The sequence below is a fragment of the Haliotis rufescens genome, unplaced genomic scaffold (assembly GCF_023055435.1).
Source record: "Haliotis rufescens isolate VD_foot unplaced genomic scaffold, xgHalRufe1.0.p SCAF_1, whole genome shotgun sequence".
NCBI classification, from domain to species: Eukaryota; Metazoa; Mollusca; class Gastropoda; order Lepetellida; family Haliotidae; genus Haliotis; species Haliotis rufescens.
The window spans coordinates 34,409,691-34,429,531 of record NW_025963779.1 but is presented as its reverse complement, the minus strand read 5'-3'; the positions used below and the strand labels follow the sequence as shown (position 1 = coordinate 34,429,531).

At 37.9% G+C, this 19,841-nt stretch overlaps 1 protein-coding gene across 2 annotated transcripts; it reads right to left on the bottom strand.

Moving 5' to 3' along the window:
- Nucleotides 1–7,083: 7,083 nt before the first annotated feature.
- On the bottom strand, nucleotides 7,084–19,359 carry LOC124139465 (YTH domain-containing family protein 1-like). Of its 2 annotated transcripts, none has more exons than XM_046506531.2 (6): nucleotides 19,128–19,359; nucleotides 18,936–18,960; nucleotides 17,703–17,776; nucleotides 15,096–16,475; nucleotides 8,055–8,097; nucleotides 7,084–7,815 (listed from the first exon to the last, which is right to left on the bottom strand). In XM_046506531.2, the coding sequence occupies exons 1-5, from the start codon at nucleotides 19,146–19,148 to the stop codon at nucleotides 8,095–8,097; spliced, it is 1,503 nt and encodes a 500-aa protein (XP_046362487.1). In that variant the 5' UTR covers nucleotides 19,149–19,359; the 3' UTR covers nucleotides 7,084–7,815; nucleotides 8,055–8,094. The 2 variants fall into 2 exon arrangements, with proteins under 2 accessions (XP_046362487.1, XP_046362486.1); XM_046506530.2 differs by having other exon boundaries at nucleotides 15,096–16,478; nucleotides 19,128–19,358.
- Between the last annotated feature and the right edge of the window lie 482 nt (nucleotides 19,360–19,841).

The window sequence follows — 19,841 nt, the reverse complement described above, 5'->3', positions numbered from 1 at the left end:
ATATACAGTGAGTCATACACTCTTCAAAAAAAGAAACGCATTGTTAAAAAATAAGGATATTTATTAAGCGGATGTAAAAGTATCTACACAGAATATGCATGAACACAATCAAATGAAATAAGACACAGTGATCGACAAAAGCATTGTCGTCATTGTCAGCATCACAGCATTAATTCGATCAAGTTCGTCCCACAAATGTTCAATCGGGTTGAGATCAGGCGATTTGGACGGCCATGTAAGGACATTGATGTTCTCATTAAAAAGGAAATTAACTGTTGCACGTGTTGTGTAGGGCCGAGCGTTGTCATGTTGGAACAGCTCCCTCTAGAGGTCCAAAGTTGGGAGGAGGTGAGGACGCAGAATTTGGTGTATGTATCGGTTTGCTGTAAGATTGCCCTGGACAACCACTAACTGTGATCTACCCGTGTAGGGTATGGCTCCCCACACCATGACACTCCCTCCACCAAATCGATCCACCTGTCGAACGCAGTTCGGCGCAAAACGTTCATGTCGACGTCGGTATAAACGTTGTCTTCCATCCCGTCGTTGAAAAAGAAAACGTGACTCATCGCTGAACCAAACGCGTCGCCAGTTCCTGAGATCCCATGCCTGTACTCGGTTGCACCACCGGACACGTCGTTGACGGTGTAGACGTCGCAAGACAGGTCCAACTTTTGGTCGTCTCGCTCGAAATCCCACTTCCCTCAGACGATTTCTGATGGTTTGGTCGGAAATTCTTCGCATACTAGGCACTTGTCCTGCAGTGTCCGTTGCTGTAGCAAATCGATTCCGAAGGTGATGCGACCGGATGTACCAATCCTGAGCAGGGGTGGTCACTCTTCGTCTTCCACTTCTGGGATGATCTTGAGTCGAATTAGTGCGGGTATATCGATCCCATAGTCGAGATATGGTGCTTTGGTGAACGTTGAAGTGTCTTGCAACAGCAGACTGGGGCTCCCCTGCTTCCAAACGTCCAATGGCGAAATTTCGGTCAGCTGCAGTTAATCTTGGCATTTGTCGATCTCCGTTCACGTCAGAAAATTCGTAATGAACTGATGAACTGATGAGTGTCTCTACTCTTGTTTCCAACATTTTGCACGTGCATTGTGCTGAAAACTTTTACTGAAAGCAATTTCCGTGTATCCTTTGCATTTTTGCTGATAAACGTTAACAAAAAAACATTTTTTTGAGATGTGTTTGCGCGCAATGCACAACAAACATGACATGATTAACGGGAATCAAATATAAGAATGGTCTTTATGACGATTGCTGGGGAAAAAATCTAATTGGAATTCTCAAAACACCTATGCGTTTCTTTTTTTGAAGAGTGTATAACTATTGTATATACAGTATGAGAGCAATACAGTGTGTACATATACGGTATATACAGTGAGAGAGCCTTATATTTTGTATACATATATCGCGAGTGCGTTGTATTTTACGCGCTTACGCCGCCGTATATACGTATACTGTTATTATGGTGAGAGATCCTTATTTTAAGTAAACAGTAATTAAAGTGCGAGAGTCACATATTATATATACGGTATATATAGTGACAGAGACACATATTACGCATACGGTATTTATAGTGCATATCGTCCGGGTTTTATTACACTATCACTTGTGTAACCTGCCATAATGTTCATGTTAACGGGTTTACAGAGTCATAGTTCATGCATGGTGCAATCTCTCCCAGTACCAGACGAGGGTTTCCAAACAGCAGAAAAAAAATGATATTGTGTAGCTTATTACTCACGTTGGGAGTATGTTGCAGAGATAAGACGGGGATGGTCAAAGATCAAACTAAGCACGCGCTCTCTTCTCATTACGCTCGAAGGTACTATACACTTGTATGTTGAGTATGATCCTTACTAGATTCGGGATTAGATGGTTATCAGACCGGTTTTATATTTGCTCATGGTATCAACCATTGGTGTGACAGGTCCACACAAATCTGTCATGCGTGCATTGTGGCTGATTGTACATTCAATTACTCATACACCGGTGCATCGGGTCCGGACTGTCCTTCCCATACCACACAATCGGGACTTCTCAGTCGTGAGAAACGGGACTTGACGCAGGCACAACAGCAATCAATATATCACAAATAAGAAGCAAATTCTGAGTTATGTGATTTTCTGTTTTTCAGAATGCTAACCCGCGGAAACGGAAACGGACCGAGTAAACTAAAGGGAGATAACTACGTTTCTGGCAATTTGTATGGTGGAGTGCTTATTTGCCTTAAATTATAATAAAACAAATTGTAATATCAGGGATTTCGTGCAGTTTGGCCAACATTTACACCACGAATGTAATAAGTCAATGGCAAAAGTCAGTAAGTCAAATAGAAAAAAATCACGGATGCAGTAAAATTTCAAAGTTAAATCAGTACTTTTTAAAAATCGGGCATAGCTTCCGCGCACCAGGCTACTCGCCGGGTCTGGGGGCAATACAGCCATAAATTTCACCCCCCATCCCCCAGACACGAGGACAACTGTCACAAGCGTGCAATGTCTGACCCTTTCCCCATGTTGAAGCAAATTGAAAAAAAATCACCCTTTTACTTACTTACCTTTTGTTGAAAAAATCAAAACTCCATTGCAAACATTAGACATTGATACAACATATATCCCCGTGTTATAGGTTTTCGGACGCTGAAGAAACATTTATAGTTTTCTCGCTAATCACATTAACAACTGTAAAACATCTCATTCACGTATAGGCCAAAAGACAGCTTTATCTTGAAAACAAGCCATCATCTGAGTATTTACAATTTCTGTGTGGTGTCATACCCCACGTTACAGTGCAAGTACTCGTGATAGATAACATATGATGTCCGAAAACCTATGATGCTGAAAGCCCTGATCGAAAACAGGACAATCTCGACGGTTGTCCGGTTTTCGATAATATTTTCGGAGTGTTTTTTTTATATATTTTCACGCGGAAGATGATTTTTTTTTTCCCCCGAGGACTACAGTTTAAAAAAACGCGATTTCCCGCGGAGATTTCACATCCCTGTAATATAGTGGAGATTGGTCTCGTCGAGTGAGGAAAGTTGTTGAGCGTGTCTTTCGACGTGATAGCGGTTTCTATATATGCCCGCCTTTCCAACGTCATTTTGAACTGTAGGTGTTTGAAAAGTGATCTAAAGATCATAATTAACATAATAATGAATAACAATAACCTTTCAGAAAATGACACGTCGTCCATTTTGTAGCTAGAATGTTGCCAAAACAGTCGATCATTTGGGACATACACATCCACATGCCATCGCTACAATTGAAATCATTTTATACTCCGAACCCCCATGGGATTCTGGGTCAGTATGTCTCCAGTAACCATACGTGTCTAACGAGGCGACTAAATGGATCGTGTGGTCAGCATGTACCAATATTCCCGAGGTAAGGGCGTTAAAAGTCCAGTTTCAGCCCTTGCCGAACTAAGATGGAATTTCTGGGATCGATCGAAACGCAACCAGTGGCTATTACAGGTTATGTCCCTTCTATGTCCCAGCCAACTGACCAATCCGATTCCACTTATTGTATCACTTGCACTTGCTTCAAGCAAAATGGCGGCGCTCTGATCGATAATCAAGATCTATAGTGTTATAAAACGGGTCTTACCTCGCGAAGTGCATCAAATCACTAAGTACCTTGATTAAAAACATGAGAAGATTTGCAAAATATGTCGACACCCATTTAGCGGTGCATATGCTTTGCAAATCCTGCAGTCCACCGAAATCTGCACGTTGAAATCCATGTTTCATGTTTGCGAACGGATGTGTAGCTCGTCACGCGATTTTGATTGGACTTTGCATGGACTCTAAGTCCAGCCAATATGTAACTCCTGAATTCCAGCCTAGTTTTTGTTTGCAAGATATTTGACACGAGGCGCGAGGGGTAGATAATTAACCTTTCAACTATTACCTAAAACTAACATTTTCAGTGGCTATTATGAAGTAGTTGTGATAGTGGTAACATGCGTTTCACAACGCTGTTATTAAGTAAGCGAGTATAACGCCACTTTGAACAGTTATATCACGGCAAGTCAGCTTGTTGGTGGCAAGGCCGAAGTAATGTGGGGTCTTAGACGATTACCAATTTAGCTCAACTCATGGTGCCGATGTTGAAATACCAACATAAACAATCTGGTGGAAACTTAGAACATACGATCAAATGTTTCTGGAACGCCCAACACACAACTCTGCACAGGGTCGTCCGACCCTTAAAACAGATGAGATCATAAAAGCAATACCTCATTGCTGTTGCACCTTCCTGAAGTGAGACTGATGATACATAAAGATATTTGAAACTGATAACTTCTACAAACGTTATATAAATTTAATAACATGCAAAAAGTCCTTCAGGTATTTTAAACAATGGCTATTTGCAACAATGTTTATTGTTATAAATGCGTGTATATTTTCACGTAATTTATCTTGATCGAATGGTCTCACCCTGCTTAAATAGAATATTTGAAATCGGCCATTTCCATAAGTTTTGGTGTAATGTTCGAGCGAGTGAGTTGGGTATAACACCGTTCTTAACAGTATTCCAGTTATATCGTGGCGTGTCAGCATAATGTGGTAGGAAAGCCCGAAGTGATGCAGGTCTCAGACGTTTACCACTTCGGTGAAACCCACGAGCACGGGTATGGTGCTGACAAACCTAGAAACATAATCGGGGCAAACCGGGATTCGAACCCCCAATCTGGTGTGCCCAAGGGACGCAACTCTGCACAGCGAATCGCGGCGCCTTAGACGACTGGGCCACCCGTGTCCCTGTAATGTTCGATTACACTAGAGATTATTTCCACAAATAATATTTTTATTAAGTGCGTGTATTTGAAATAACTTCGTTTTCGTTTAATGTGTGTATTTCTGATTGTATTCACAAAGTGTAGCATTCAAGTCTTAACAAATATTTTCATTAAACACATGTTAATCTGCTGGTGTTGGAATACTGTCGAAAATTTTCAAAACCTAGAATGCATGTCGATCAGATAGCAGTCACATATCATAAAGGTATTTTGAAATGGTTATCGGGTACAATGGTTATTTCCACAATGTTTTTGTTATTTTTATACAATGTACATATGTGATGTTCAAATACTATATTAACAGATATTTCCACAATTGTATTCAAATAGAAATACCAGTCGTTATTTTCCACAATTGTTTCCATTTGACCTGAATGTATTCAAATACCACAACACCAACAATGGTTATTTTCATTAAATATATGTATATCTGATAGTGTTAGAATAATGTTATTTCCAAACCTTATTTGTTGTAGTGTACTTTACCTGAGGGCATTCAAATACTTGAGGTATTTGGCTTTACATATTTGGAACATTGGTTATTTAAATTGTTATTTTAACTATTTAATGCATGTATATTTGTTGGTGTTTGAATACTAGAGGTATTCGTTGAAAACTCTTTGTTGCTTGTAATTGCCCAAGTTCACCCAAGATAAATCATCACAGCAGTAATGACTTCACATCCTGTTGTGTCGCATCTCGGATGAGGAAGAGATCAACTTTCCATTCAACAGCAAGCATGAATCACTTTCTCTGTGACAAGTCAATGAATCAGCATATACCATGAAATGACAAAACTAACACCTTTTCTTATCTATTCTATACAGCTAAACACTTGTCTCTTTCATGATTGACATGACAATATAACAAATTCACAACAAATTCTTTGTACTCCGAAATGAACTGGTTCATGTAATGAAACACATAAAAGTCCTAATCCAGAAAGCATATATGAAAAAATGAATATTTCTTAACAACTGAAATGCCTCATGTTTAGTCAAACATTGCAGACACTACATTGAAAGAATATTTCTTAAATTTTGAATGTGAAGACAAATCCCACTACATTTACTTATCATTTTCAAGGCCCTATGTTAAAATGTTATACCATGTGTGTTGTGAGTTCATTGTGGAGCCCTGAAAGCCAGTGAGACAATTCATCAACGAAAAATATTTAACTAAGTCCAGTTTTGACTGATGAGAAAACAATTACAATACACAAATTTAATATCAGCTGAATAATGTAACATTCTTTCAGCAAACTTAACATTTTATTTATCCTAGCTTGAAATAATTGATAATCTCATATGCACACTTTATCTTGTCAACATTTTATTCCATTACATATCTTTTTGACAACTATGATAAACATTCAAACATTGTATAGTTGTAATATGGAAATCTTTGAGCCTGGATACGAATGAAGGAAAAATCAAAACTTGATGAGAACTGTCAGCACTACTACTAGATCAGCAAAATCAAATAGAATCCTATCCTTTCAGATTAAGTGAATTTGAAAATAATGATACGATTGAATGACTATTTCCTCTCATTTAGACAATAGTTTCCTCAGATTCATGATCACTTCCAGTTACAAAATAGAAATGACACCTCGAATCAGAGCAATCATTATCTGTTGTGCTCCAGCTAAGTATCACCAATTTGTCAATCAACTGAAATCTAGGTATGCCAAGTATTGTAAGGTACAATTACATGAATAAATTTCTGGTTCCAAAATCCAACAATTCATGTTATATAACAAGTGCATAATCTTGTGCTGGACAAGATACTGGATCAATGCTTTGTGATTTACTTTATGTAATTAAGGATAAATCTTTTTCCTTTCTCAAAAGCATCTCCCACTTTAACCTCTCAGGAATTAGGGGTATTCTTTGTGATGTCTCTCGTGCTGTTTATTACAAATATTTCAAAATGCATCCCAGATTACAATAAGTCACAAGATTTAACAATTCTTCCTCTGGCAATATGCTAAACAACATAAGGGTACATAAAATATTCATAATAAAAGCAATGCTTAAAACTGCATCCAGTGTTTCACAATGAGCGATAAATTAGTCTTGCAACATCGAAAATGTTCATGTTCATCAGAAAATATTTCTATACATCCATCTCAAAAGTGCCCCTGCTATTTCAGTGTTGAGCATCAAGTCACAGGTTTAAGTTGAACCTGACAAAACGGTGAGCAACTTATATAGAGCACTAAATGAGAGGAAATACTGTGTAAAGAATCAACGAAGCTCTACATACACATGCTTAGTATACACTTTATTGGGATAACTGAAACAAAATGCTACCAATCCCACGGGCACAAGCTGCAAGTCCAGTAGCAACAACAGTGGCGCTCGCTTGCTCCATGCTTGAAGAGACACGATGCCATATTGGCCACAAAATCATCTGCTCCAAACTTGTTTTGCTGCAATCAGTACACGAATGTTTTAAAAACAACTTAGTTTTTCACTGAAGTTCTGAGTTTGTATCACTGGAAAAGTGTTTTTATCACGATTTGAAGTCTTTCATGAGTTTTTCAAGTTTTTCACATTTAAAAGAATTATCACGGCACAATCTTGTCCACTTGTGTAGCCTAATGTAAAACCATGAGGCTTTGAGTCTTGACCCAGAGTGGCAGCTGAGTGTTAAAACCTTCGATCAGGTAGAGAGCATCTGAAGACAAGTCTTAGACGGGTTGCCTCCCTTTACCAAGGGAGATTACCCATCTAGGCATCAGTACAACAAGCTACATTGGTCTGTTGACGTCAGTTTCCATCATGGATTATCTGTGGTACACATCCACAATAAAATTGATTGGTAAAGTATTAGGTGAATTTTATGTCTTCTAAGACGATGTCTTACTAGGTTGTCTAAATCCTTGAAAAATGTCCATTCCATAACCAGAAATAGATAAATTGTGTCACAATGGCAAAATCATCAGTTCTCGTTGCTTGGCATTAAAATCCTCATTGGGAGTTACTTTACTTCCTGAAAAAGAAAGGAAATATTTGCAAACTACAAATGATGCAATATGTGATCAATTAGCCTCTTTTAACAAAAGGTTGTATCATCTAATATGATCTATAAATACAATTCCTGACAGCATTAGAAATGATTTAATCTATCTGACCCAGTACAAGAAATAAGCTTACGTTTTCTAACATAAGAGTTAATATCAGCACACTTGTTACGTTAAAAGAGAAAAAGTTAATTTAAATAAAACCAACCTTTACATAATTTGCCAAGAACGACACAGCACGCCGCCATTTACTGCAAACAGAAAACAGGTGTAAGTGTCAAACAGTAAATGCCATGTACAAAATTACCAGGCCAATGCAGAAATGAGACAAGACAAACAAAGGAATAAAACATAAAATCAAAACAGCAGATTTCCACTGTCAAGTGATTGGTGTTGAACCTGCTATGTCTGAATTACTGTTGTCAAGTACAATATTTGCACAATATGATGGCCCAAATGGGACAGGCTGATGAAACAGAAATGGGGAAATCATCAAATGTTCATATTTAACGTTCCTTTTTGATTGAGATCTATCATTATTTTGAAAACATTTTACCAGTAACTATTTTCAGCTTCCTCTGAAGACTGAAGACTAAATTTAAAAAATTAAATTCTTTGATCAATGTTCACTGGAACATGTCAAGTGGACATGCATATTTGTTAACATTGACAGAAACCATGAGGCACAAGTTCCCTGATCAAAAGTACCAGTATTAATTTATGTTAAGCATTGAGGCACTTCTTTTCTGTATGACATCTAGGTATTTGAATATAACATGTCCTTTTTTTAATATTTATTTGTTTCTTGCTTAAGGTACACCACACTCAGCAATATTCCAGTTATATGATGGCAATAATCAAGTCTGGAGTGGACAATCAAATGATTGATATCATGAGCATCAATCCACGCAATTGGGATATGATGACATGCATCAAATAAGTCAGCGAGCCTGACCAGTGACCACCCAATCCTGTTTGTTGTCTCTGTGACAAGAACGTCCGTCTCTTACAAGCTGAAGACCTTTTCTAACCCAGATCTTCATGGGCCCCCTTTGTTAATAAATTATTTGTGAAGTGATCCATAAAATAGAATGGTCCCCCTCTTCAATGTCTACAGAGGCAGTATCAAAATATATCAACATCAATCATAGTTGATAAAAATGTTATTTAGTAATTTGACAGAAGTCTTTTTGGTCAACACATAAACTGCACACAAAAAAAGAAGCTTTAACAGTATTCAAATTAAGCATGAAAGTCAAGGACTCCTTGTCATAAGCCATATGTTAACCATGAATAATTAATAAAGGATATTAGTGTAATATTTCTTCTCCAAAAGTACACTTTTCTAAAACAAAAAGTGGCCTAAACAAGAATTCACTTAATTCTCTTTCCTATTCACTATTGCAAAGAATTCATGGATACCTAGCATTGTTATCTCATATGTATTTCGAGGCCCAGCATGACTCATGATCTCAGCAAGCAGCCCAGCACCAAGCTCACATATATATTGATCACGTAACACAAACACAATGATATAGGGATAGCCATACGAAGCACCTGCTGCCTGACTTGCTGCCTCCATTACACAAGACTAGTGGCAAGGTGTACAACCCCCGGAGACATTTGTGGTAACACTAATCAGGTGGCTAATTAATGTGTGTGAGTGTATAGGTACCACCAGAGATGAATAGCATATTATCCAAGGATTGTAAATCCATGAATAGTAAATACATATTACCGTATTCACCATATTAAGAGCCATGTTTAAATAAGCAGTGTTAAGCACACCCAAACACCATGTGTTCTCAGTGTGATTTTAAAACAAACATGTTTGAAATGAAAAGGGATCCTGGGTTCCTTGATGTTTGCTGCTATAGTATCTAGAGACCCCCCAAATAATTCAACGCAACTTTTGAGATTAGTACTGCTACTAGTGAATGAAGAACAAACTCGTAGGTCACACCTCACAGAATTACGATTTTGTTAAAATAAAGATTTTTATACACATATGTACTATTCGCAATTTCTTACAAAAAAACAGTGATAAAATGTGTTTTTTTAATTTCACTTATTCCCATATTTGTAAAACAGTAGCCCAGCGTTTTACACGACACACAAATGTGCGTCTGGTACGGACAAATGTGCAGAATTGACACAGAGAATAAATATGCTGCATCCTTTGGGACGTACTATGAGATTTCTTGTTTTTAAAACACAGCAAGAGGAATTATGGGTGTCTGTAATGTCATCCATCAGACATGACAACTGTCCACATGATCACTGATTCAATCCAGGATCTAAAGTAATTATCAAACTGTACAGTACACTATGCCATTTAATTACTTCACAGGACCCCTAAAATTGCCTGCAAGGACCCTTAAATTTAATTTTTGAGGGTCCCCTGGACTCAGCGGTAGAAACTAACATTTCTAGGCCACTAGTCCTTATAATGATAAAGCAAAACCCTTAAAAATGGCAAATTTCTACTAGTCCTTGTGATACCTTAACCATTGGGCAGTTTTGCAAGGAGTACAGGACTAGTGCCAATTTCAAGGTCAAGTCAAGGTAAAACCCAGGTTGGCCCTAAAAATATTAGGTCAAAAGTCATAGGTTTTTTTCCCTTATTTCAGGCAAGTTCTTTTTGTCGGTCAAAAATATATATACGGTAGCCTAATTTAGCAAAAACACTGTTACAAGAGATTCATTCATAAGCTACACTGAATGTACTTTGCATTCACACTGTACAGAATCATATTTTTTCTTTTGAAATTGGTCAATTATTTGTAGAGGAATGGAGAAAAGCTGTGAAGTGGATCTAAGGAGATTTTACCATTATGATTATTAATACCAACTTACAGCAATCAACATAGTAAGCATGGTAAGCAAAGACATGGGCTTTTTCTTATTTTTTCTGTCTGTAGCTATATTAACATTGTGTTGTTGAAAGTATGGGAAAATATGAAAGGTAAATATGCTTCATAATTGTACAGAAGCAATCATCCCTTGGTAACAGAGCACTTTTTCAGTGGCCATTCTTTAGTGTGTTCATTATTTCTGTCATATCAATAAACCATAAAAAGTATTCTTTGCTACATTTGTTTCAGTTGTCCATTCATATAAATTTAACAGCTTTTTGGCACTTTACGTCAAATGGAATCTGTTTTGGCGGATAATCTCTACTGGTTATTCTTTTGGATTCACAAATTATATTTCTTACCCATAGAGCAAGGCATACCAACATAAATTACATTTCTGGGTTACTCCAGATGGTCAATTGATGAAGCAAGAATGGTACTCACTCATGAAATCACAGCCCCAACACTAACAGTACTGCCCTCCCTGACCTATCAATGATGTTTGTGAGCATGTTTTATATACTGCTGTTGTCAAAACGTTTGTCACGTCAAAGCAACCTGACTGACGTGGGAAGATGGCCTCAAACAAGTGGAAACTCTAGTTCAGCGAAACAATACTCAATAGATGTATCCAGTCAGTGAAAGCACCCATTTACCTCATTTTGATTGTGTCATAATATTCATTGATTTTTGTCTTGATATGGAAGCAGTTAACTCAACCCAAGTGGTTTTCTTGGCAGGCATAACATATTATCTAAAAAAAAACAGCAGGGAAAGTTCTATAGGAACTTAAACATTTTTACATGGTTCTTTGTGTTTGATATTGATCAAAACCTCCATACGACTTTTTGTTGCTATAAAAGCAAGGTGACAACTCAGCAACAGACATTGGCATGAGTCCTACAGTTCTTGCCAAACTGTCCAATAGTTGAGGTAGCATAAACATGATAAAGTATGAGAAGATATTTGCCATTTTTAAGGGTTTTGCTGTATGTTGTATCATAAGGACTAGTGGACTAAACATGTTAGTTTCTACCGCTGTAATAGCAGATGAAACTTTGGTAATGGTTGTTATCTTGATTTAGACACTAGGTAGTGCTAGTATGACATTCATGTATCACTACACACATACATGAACTTGAAGCAGAATTTGTGATTGCAATCATTACAAGTTCCAAGTGAAGGCATGATAAAGTTTAAGCCCTGTCAAAAATATTGACAGCTGTCATTATAATGCAAGTTTGAAATAATGAGAATTTGAACTTTGTAGGCATCTGTACCATTGCTCATATTTACAATGCAAACCATAAGAATACATATTGATGGGTGAGGAGTCGTCATGGGAGAATTTCAGAAACATTGTACTGTAAACAATTTGCCTGAAGCCAGTTTGCAAATAATTTGTTAGCCTTGTAAACTTAGTGTTAGCTTGTCCGGTCTGGTCAAAATTCCATTATTGATCAAATTCAAGAAAGCTATTTTTGGCTAGCTGGTCAGGTTATCAGTCTAGGTTTCCTGATGGCCTGAGTGAGTTAGGATGAGCTTAATGTCACTTTGAACATTATTATAGTTACACCATCAGCCTCATGTAGGATAAAAATTAAAAGGGAAGCAGGTCCTGGACAACCATCGCAAATTGTTATGGTGCTGATGATCCAAGGATCCAATCAAACCCATGATTATAGATTTATTACATCTCAGCACATCGAATTGTGACCAATTATTTGCAGACTTATCACGGTGGGGAACTACCAATCCCAAATATGAAGATATATAAAAATAAATAACTAATAATATCTGTTTCACAAGTTGTGCTGGTGACCACATATAAATACATGTCCTCATAAAAAAACCTTAAGACCAGCAAACATCCTTAAGAGCCAATTGAATTAATACATTTCCCAAAATAAGTGTTCCGTCTTAAATGTCTTTGGAGACAGAAAGATGCCATTTTTTTTTTATCACCTGACACTACTGACAGTCACTCTTGTTGACGAGTATGGTTTTACGCCACTTTAAGCAATAGTCCAGCAATATCACGGTGGGGAACTACCAATCTCCAATATGAAGATATACAAAAATAAATAACTACTAACATCTGTCTGACTTTGCAAATACTTCAGTTTTGAGGTAACTGCATTGTTTCAAGAAGATGTGACATTAACATCAATGTTTTTTCATCCAAAAATAACTGGACGTGTCAACAATGCGTGAGTGAGAACCTGTGATGTTGCTCAGCAACCATGTTTTCTGTTAGACAGTTGACTCTTTCACAAGTTGTGCTGGTGACCACTTATAAATACATGTCCTCAAAAAAAAACCTGAAGACCAGCAAACATCCTTAAGAGCCAATTGCATTAATACATTTCCCAAAATAAGTGTTCCGTCTTAAATGTCTTTGAAGACAGAAAGATGCCATTTTTTAATCACCTGACACTAGTAACAGCAATCTTGTTGACGAGTGAGTATGGTTTTACGCCACTTTAAGCAATGTTCCAGCAATATCACCTGAAACTTTTAGAAAGCTGAACAACTGACTCAAGAACCCACACATCTTTCATTTAGATCGCTTACCTGAAGTGACCTTCTATGGAGGTGTCCTCAGATCAACATGAGGTATCATACCAGAGTAAAAGAACTGATTCAAATGAGATTAAATAACTATTAAAAATCTACTATGTCATAATACGAAAGCAGAGATATCATTCCTGAGACAATATATGCTACTTATCTCTGTGCGGAGACAAATGAGAGGGCATGTTGTATGCGTGTAACGTCTGTAAATTATATCAAGCCTGGAAGAGACAATCCAGTGATTGACTACATGGGGCTGCCTAATGATAAATAAGGTTAAAGATAAATCTGTCATAAGCTGTTTTCATCAGTGTATATCTCCATTCTATTATGATAAATAACCATCAACAAAATCACTACCATAGCTTTTATTTGAGCCCAATTCGATTGAAAAAATAAACGTCCAATCAAAGCTCATGATCAGAGAAACTGTGCAAAATTAGTACTGAGATAGTTGATTTCCCTCCCTAAACAAAGCTATGGCAGCGATGTAATATAATAGCTGGATCATCAATGTTGCAAATGCTGAGAGCGTGTGTCCCCATTAGGAGTGTAATGGTTGTACAACTATTTGCAATTGTTTGCCCAATTGTAAGTACAAAATTAATGTATCTTAAAATGCCAATATCGTTGATAGTTTGTTGTTTCTTTCTTTGTTGCTTAACACAGCACACAGCAATATTCCAACTTTATGATTGCAGTTTGTAAATAATCTAGTCTGGACCAGACAATCCAGTGATTGACATGAGCATCAATCCATCGGTTGGAATATGACATGCATCAACCATGTCAGCAAGCTTGACCTACCGATCTCATTACTCGCCTCTTACGACAGACATAGTTGGCTTTTACGGCAAGAATGAGTTGCTGAAGAACTTATTCTATCGAAAATCTTCACGTCTCATTGATAGTATGCACAATTGATAGTTTCAATAGTTGCAATTAGTCATAAATCATACATGTTTTATGTTAATTTCAAACTTGTCTTTGTTGTTGGTTCACAAGAAATATGACAAGACCAGAGTTACTTTTCCTTGGTTTTAGTTGTGTAGTAGGGAGAAAAATGAGATGTCAGCAATACTTTATTAATTTCTATTGCAATGATTAATATAATTATCCAGTTGGCTTTAATACTACTGCAATTGTGATAATATCCCTAACAGTCACACCTAGTCCCCATATGCACATGGGTCGATTTAAGTGCTGGCCCATTGGCCTGTGGCCACTTTAATTCACAAAGGGTTTGCTGAAACAAATTAGAAGGCCTGTCTGGCTGGTCAAAATTTCATCCCTTCTTGAATGTTTAATTTTTTTAATGGGATCTTCTAAGTAGAATGACAACTGGACGTCCTTTTGTAATGTTGTGTACCGCAACTTCTTTATTTGCTCACATATCACCATGAAATGAGGCAAATGGAAGCTAAAATTAATCTAAGAGTGCATGAAAAACGTTTTAGGGTGAAGAGTTCTAAACTTTTTAGGAACCTGCTCGCTGGCAACGTGACCTCAGGTACTCTTATTTTGCAGCTACCACCATTTAGTAATAGACCTGTCTGGAGAAAGGCCATTAACTTATACAAGGAAGCCCTGCTGGCTACATACAAATTTGTTGTTAAATCTACCTGTGTGTATCAAAAAGTCATCACAAATGTTCAGTGCTTGCAGAGTTATAAGCATTACTGTCTCTATTTGAATTTGATGCTATTAGTAATCAATGTCGGATTTGCTATGTGTTATGGCTCATGGAAGATGTTGCAACTTTTTTTAACGTCTGTGCTTCATACTTACCTGTACCAAACCTATCAAACCCCAATACATACCTTCTTGACATCTTCTTCTTGGCGCTTCTCATAGTGAATAAAGTCATCAAAGATAGATGTTGTGTGCTTATAATTGTGGAAGATTTTCAACACTTGTTTGCCTTTCTCTGGTGGAACCTCCTGAGTGTCCCGAGAGTTTGTCACGGGTTTATTCTCATTGTTCTCCAGGCGTATGTGTCGCAGCTGGCTGTTGGGGACATCCTTGACATAGATCCACTTCACTTCAAAGGAACCCTTCCACTTATCCTGAGCCCATACGCCACAATTTTTCAAATAATCCACAGGCGACATCATTTGAGCCAATCCACAGAAATGGCCACTACCGTTCACGCTATACAGAAGATAGACAGGCCCCTTTCCTTCTCGCTCACGGATGGCAGCATCTAGTCGTTTGTTTCCATGTTCTGTACTACACCAGATGCTGTACTTAATCGATCGGTGAATATCATCCTCCGAATAGCTCTTGATAACAAAGAAGCGGGCTCCTTTGGGGTTCAAATTATACTCTTTGGGATTATACTGATTGACCGATTTCAGCCTGTCCAACACAGGGTGCGATACTGCAGCAGCAGCACTTGCCGAAGCAGATGCAGATGCAGAGGTTGACGAACTGCCTCCTGCATTGCCACCAGAGTTGTTTTGGTTGTTAGAAGTTGAGTTCCCAGAATTGTAAGGTGTCATTTGTCGTCGAGGAGCACTAAATCCCTGTCTTGGCTGTTGTTGCTGGCGATTACCAGAGTTTCCTCGATTGTCCCAAGTGCCTATGTCCATGTTATGCTTGTTGGGGTTCACAGGCGCTCTTGGAATTGTCCTAGGTTTCATCTGAGGCTGAGGACGCGCTGGCTGACTTGCAATGGCAGCCCAAGATGCTTTCTTTGGAGCTTGGGACCCACCCCCAGTCACCATGGGAGGCCCCTGAGGACCACCCACATTACCATTCTGTTCAACTCCCATATCATTTCCAACACTCTCCATTTTCTTTCCATCTCCCAAGTTCATTCCTTTCAATCCCTGTTCCACACTATTAACGCCATCACGATCAAGTTCACCATTCATACCAGTATAAGCCTCAGCTGGCATCATTTGATCAGGCCGGTAATATTCCTCAGTGTATTGTCGGTTATTTTTCTGTCCCTGGCCTGCATTTCCCCAATAGTCCGGTGAGTAATCCCACCCAAAAGGTGGGTAACCAAAACTATTGAAAATTCCATTGTAGTCATAACTGGTCATTGAAAACATGGGTGGATCCCCGCCATTTGACCAGGGTCCAGCACCAAGTCCTTGGTCCATGTACGGAAACGACATCGACGGAGTGTAGTAACTGGGCAGGAAGGGGTCGGAAACTCCAGGGCTTGACATTGGTGCGGTACTGTAGCCAGCCTGCTGAAACAAAAACATTGAAACTCAACAAGTCTTCAGGACACTTTACAAGAAAAACAATGTAAGTACACTGGGATGCTTTAAGCCTTCAAATATATCAATTCATTGAACTTGTCATACTTAATGGCTGTGGCAAAATTGCACCTCTGCAAAACTTCACCATTTTCGTAAAAACAGATACTGAGATAGTGAAGGACAAGGAAAAACTGCACCTTACATTTACCAATTAAGAAAACACATTTTATGTGGTAGTATTTATGCTTTATTTATTGGTAACTTTGATTGTATTTGTGTCTTATTTCAACACAAAACTAACATCATTGTTATGTATCATTGTCACATAGTACCCGTGAAGATCCGTGGTAGAATGGGTCTTCAGCAACCCATGCTTGTCATGAAAGGTGACTATGATTGTCGTAAGAGGCGACTAACAGGATCAGGTGGTCAGACTCGCCGACTTGGTTTTTTGATGCATACGATGCGCATGATATCAATCACTGGATTGTCTGGCCCAGATTCTATTTACAGACCGCCTTCATATAGCTGGAATATGGCTGAAGGCAGCGTTAAACACCAAACAATTGTCACATAGGCTATTTTTTGTTTTAAGGTGATTAACATTTCAAAATAAGATGTGTTTGTATGTGAACATGTAACTTTAATTTCATTTCTTGCTTGTTCAAAACTGAAGTGAAAAAATATGAGGTGCTGTTTTTGCCTTGCAACAGTAACAGTATGGCGTGGGTTCGTTTTAGCTATAACCTGTTAAACACTTATAGGGTGGGTGAGTTGGGTTTAACGCTGATTTCAACAGTATTCCAGTTACATCGTGGCGTGTCAGCCGATTTCAACAGCATTCCAGTTACATCGTGGCGTGTCAGCTTAATGTGGGAGGAAAGCCTGAAGTGATGCAGGTCTTAGACGTTTACCACTCCGGTGAAACCCACAAGCATGGGTATGGTGCTGACAAATCTAGAAACTAAAAACTTATAATATTGATGACTGAAAAATTACAAAAACACTTAACTGAATCTATAAATACTGATTAATGAAATATACAATCAAGTTTTGAAAAGGACAGTATTTGATTTCATGAAAAGAAAGGCCATCTAGTTATTGTGAAAGACCAAAATGTGACCAGTTAAAATATTGATTCATCAACTGTGACAAACCAATTATGACCTATTTATCACCAATGAAATTCCTTCACTAATCACTGGGACGTACCTGGTGGGGTGGTTGAAGGTATTGGTCGAACTCTTCGTCTTTCACGCCGGAATCTTTATTGGGACCATTGGACACTTGAAACAAAACAAGTTGTTTGTGGCATTATCATTACACATTTGTAAATTTTACTGTGTTGTATTCTAGATAGGTTGCAAATGCCTTCAAAAGAGAAATTTAAAAGATGCTCTTAAAGAGTGATGTGAGGGTTGTGCACATCTTTACAGCCCATAAATCCCATGACATGTCAAGGATAACAAACAGTTCTGGGCATAAATGAAATTTTCACGTTGATTCAACCATTGTTTCGATAAATAAGTACTATGCAAAATATCATTATATTCATTTACATTATAAGCTGATCGTGTTATCAACAATACTCTATTGGGGACATTACTTTGTATTGTAGCAAATGCATACACTGACCTGTGGTTACCCCAACCTGACTTAAATAACCATGGTTACAACTTACAACTTCAAACAATTTCACATCAAATCTTCATTCAGTGTGCAGGCCTACATGAATGAGAATCTTAACTTTCAACATACATAAGTGATTATTCAGCATGTACCAGGTTTTTCCCAAATTACAATCACACCCTTGATGTGTACTTGGAGGTGTTACATAAGCAACGTTAACCTAGCATGACAGGCGTATTATAACTATCAAAACAATCTCATTTCCTTAATTATATCTACGATTTTGAGACTAAAATTATAAACAATCGTGGCAACGAGCAAGAAAATTGTTACAGCAACAAAACTCCTGGAGCATGTCTCTCAATCCAGGAAGTTCGTGTAGTTATTTCTTCAACTCGACCTTCAAACTAACTGATATAATCTCATTTCAAAACGAACAGCTCTATCACAAACAGTACACATGTTCATCGGACACTTTTCTTTGCACAGAATTGCGTCACATATAATATCGGAGACCTGCAAACCGAACATGCCTCGCCCAACTCCAAATAATGGCGGTAAAGTGGTTTCTGTAAAACCTTCCGCATAGTCCAGTTCAAATCGAACGAGACTCCTTATATATCAAATAAATGTCAAAGCAACTGCTTAACTGGACCCACACATGATATATATAAACTAACTGTCTAGTCTTCCATATGGAGAAAATGGACTCTGGTGTTATCAAACGTGGCCTATATATAATCGGAAGAGATGGCGTGTCACGTCGCCTAAATTCTGCCCCTTTGATTAGGACTCGGGATAGTAACCAATATATACCTTGATTTGGCTGTCCTTTTGTCCTCTATACGGGAATCGGTGGATATGAAATTAAACAAAAACATGTCATTAGTTTATTCAAACACAATACAAACCATATTGCGACAGAAAACTACCACTATCGAACAATCGCGACCGACATTCTTAGCACTCGGTGTAAGATGGCCGATCGCATGGACGGGAACTCCATACCTGATCTACACTTGCAGACATCACACTAAGATGTTGAGTCCTTGAAGGGATAACAAATGTCTTTTCACAGTCTGATCACACAAAATGTTGTTAAAGAAGCAATCGGCACACTTTTTGGTTTAAAATAGGTCCTTTCCAACGAAAAAATGTCCAGAAAAATGACACTAATATCCCCTTCCACTGATCCAAGAACAATGGCGGCGGCTGCGCATGTGCCTCGATCCCGCGTGGACTCACGTGACAAAGTGACGTCATATTTCACCTATATCCTGTATCGACGGCAGGTGAACGCCCCAGGTGCCCAACCCGGGAATTTCAACATCAACAACATTTTGTGAGAATAATATCCAGTAATACAAGATCTTTTATTGTAGTAATATAAAATGTTAACTTCAAAACCTTGCAAAAAGTGTGTTTGTTATATATTTTATTCCCCACACCACAAAAATAAAGACAGCTGACTCGTAATTTACCTATACTAGAACCTGTCTTATAGGCCAGCTATATGAACATTTCTTTTTTTCTCTGTTTAGTACATTTATATATTTCTTCTCAAAATAGTATAAAAACATACATTTTATATTAATATCACTTCAATAAACTTATATTATAATTGTCTCTTTACTAAAATATATATTAATCGGTGAGTACAAAATCACTAACTGATATTAGATAGATAGATTAGATATTAGATATTACACAGTGATCAAGTCT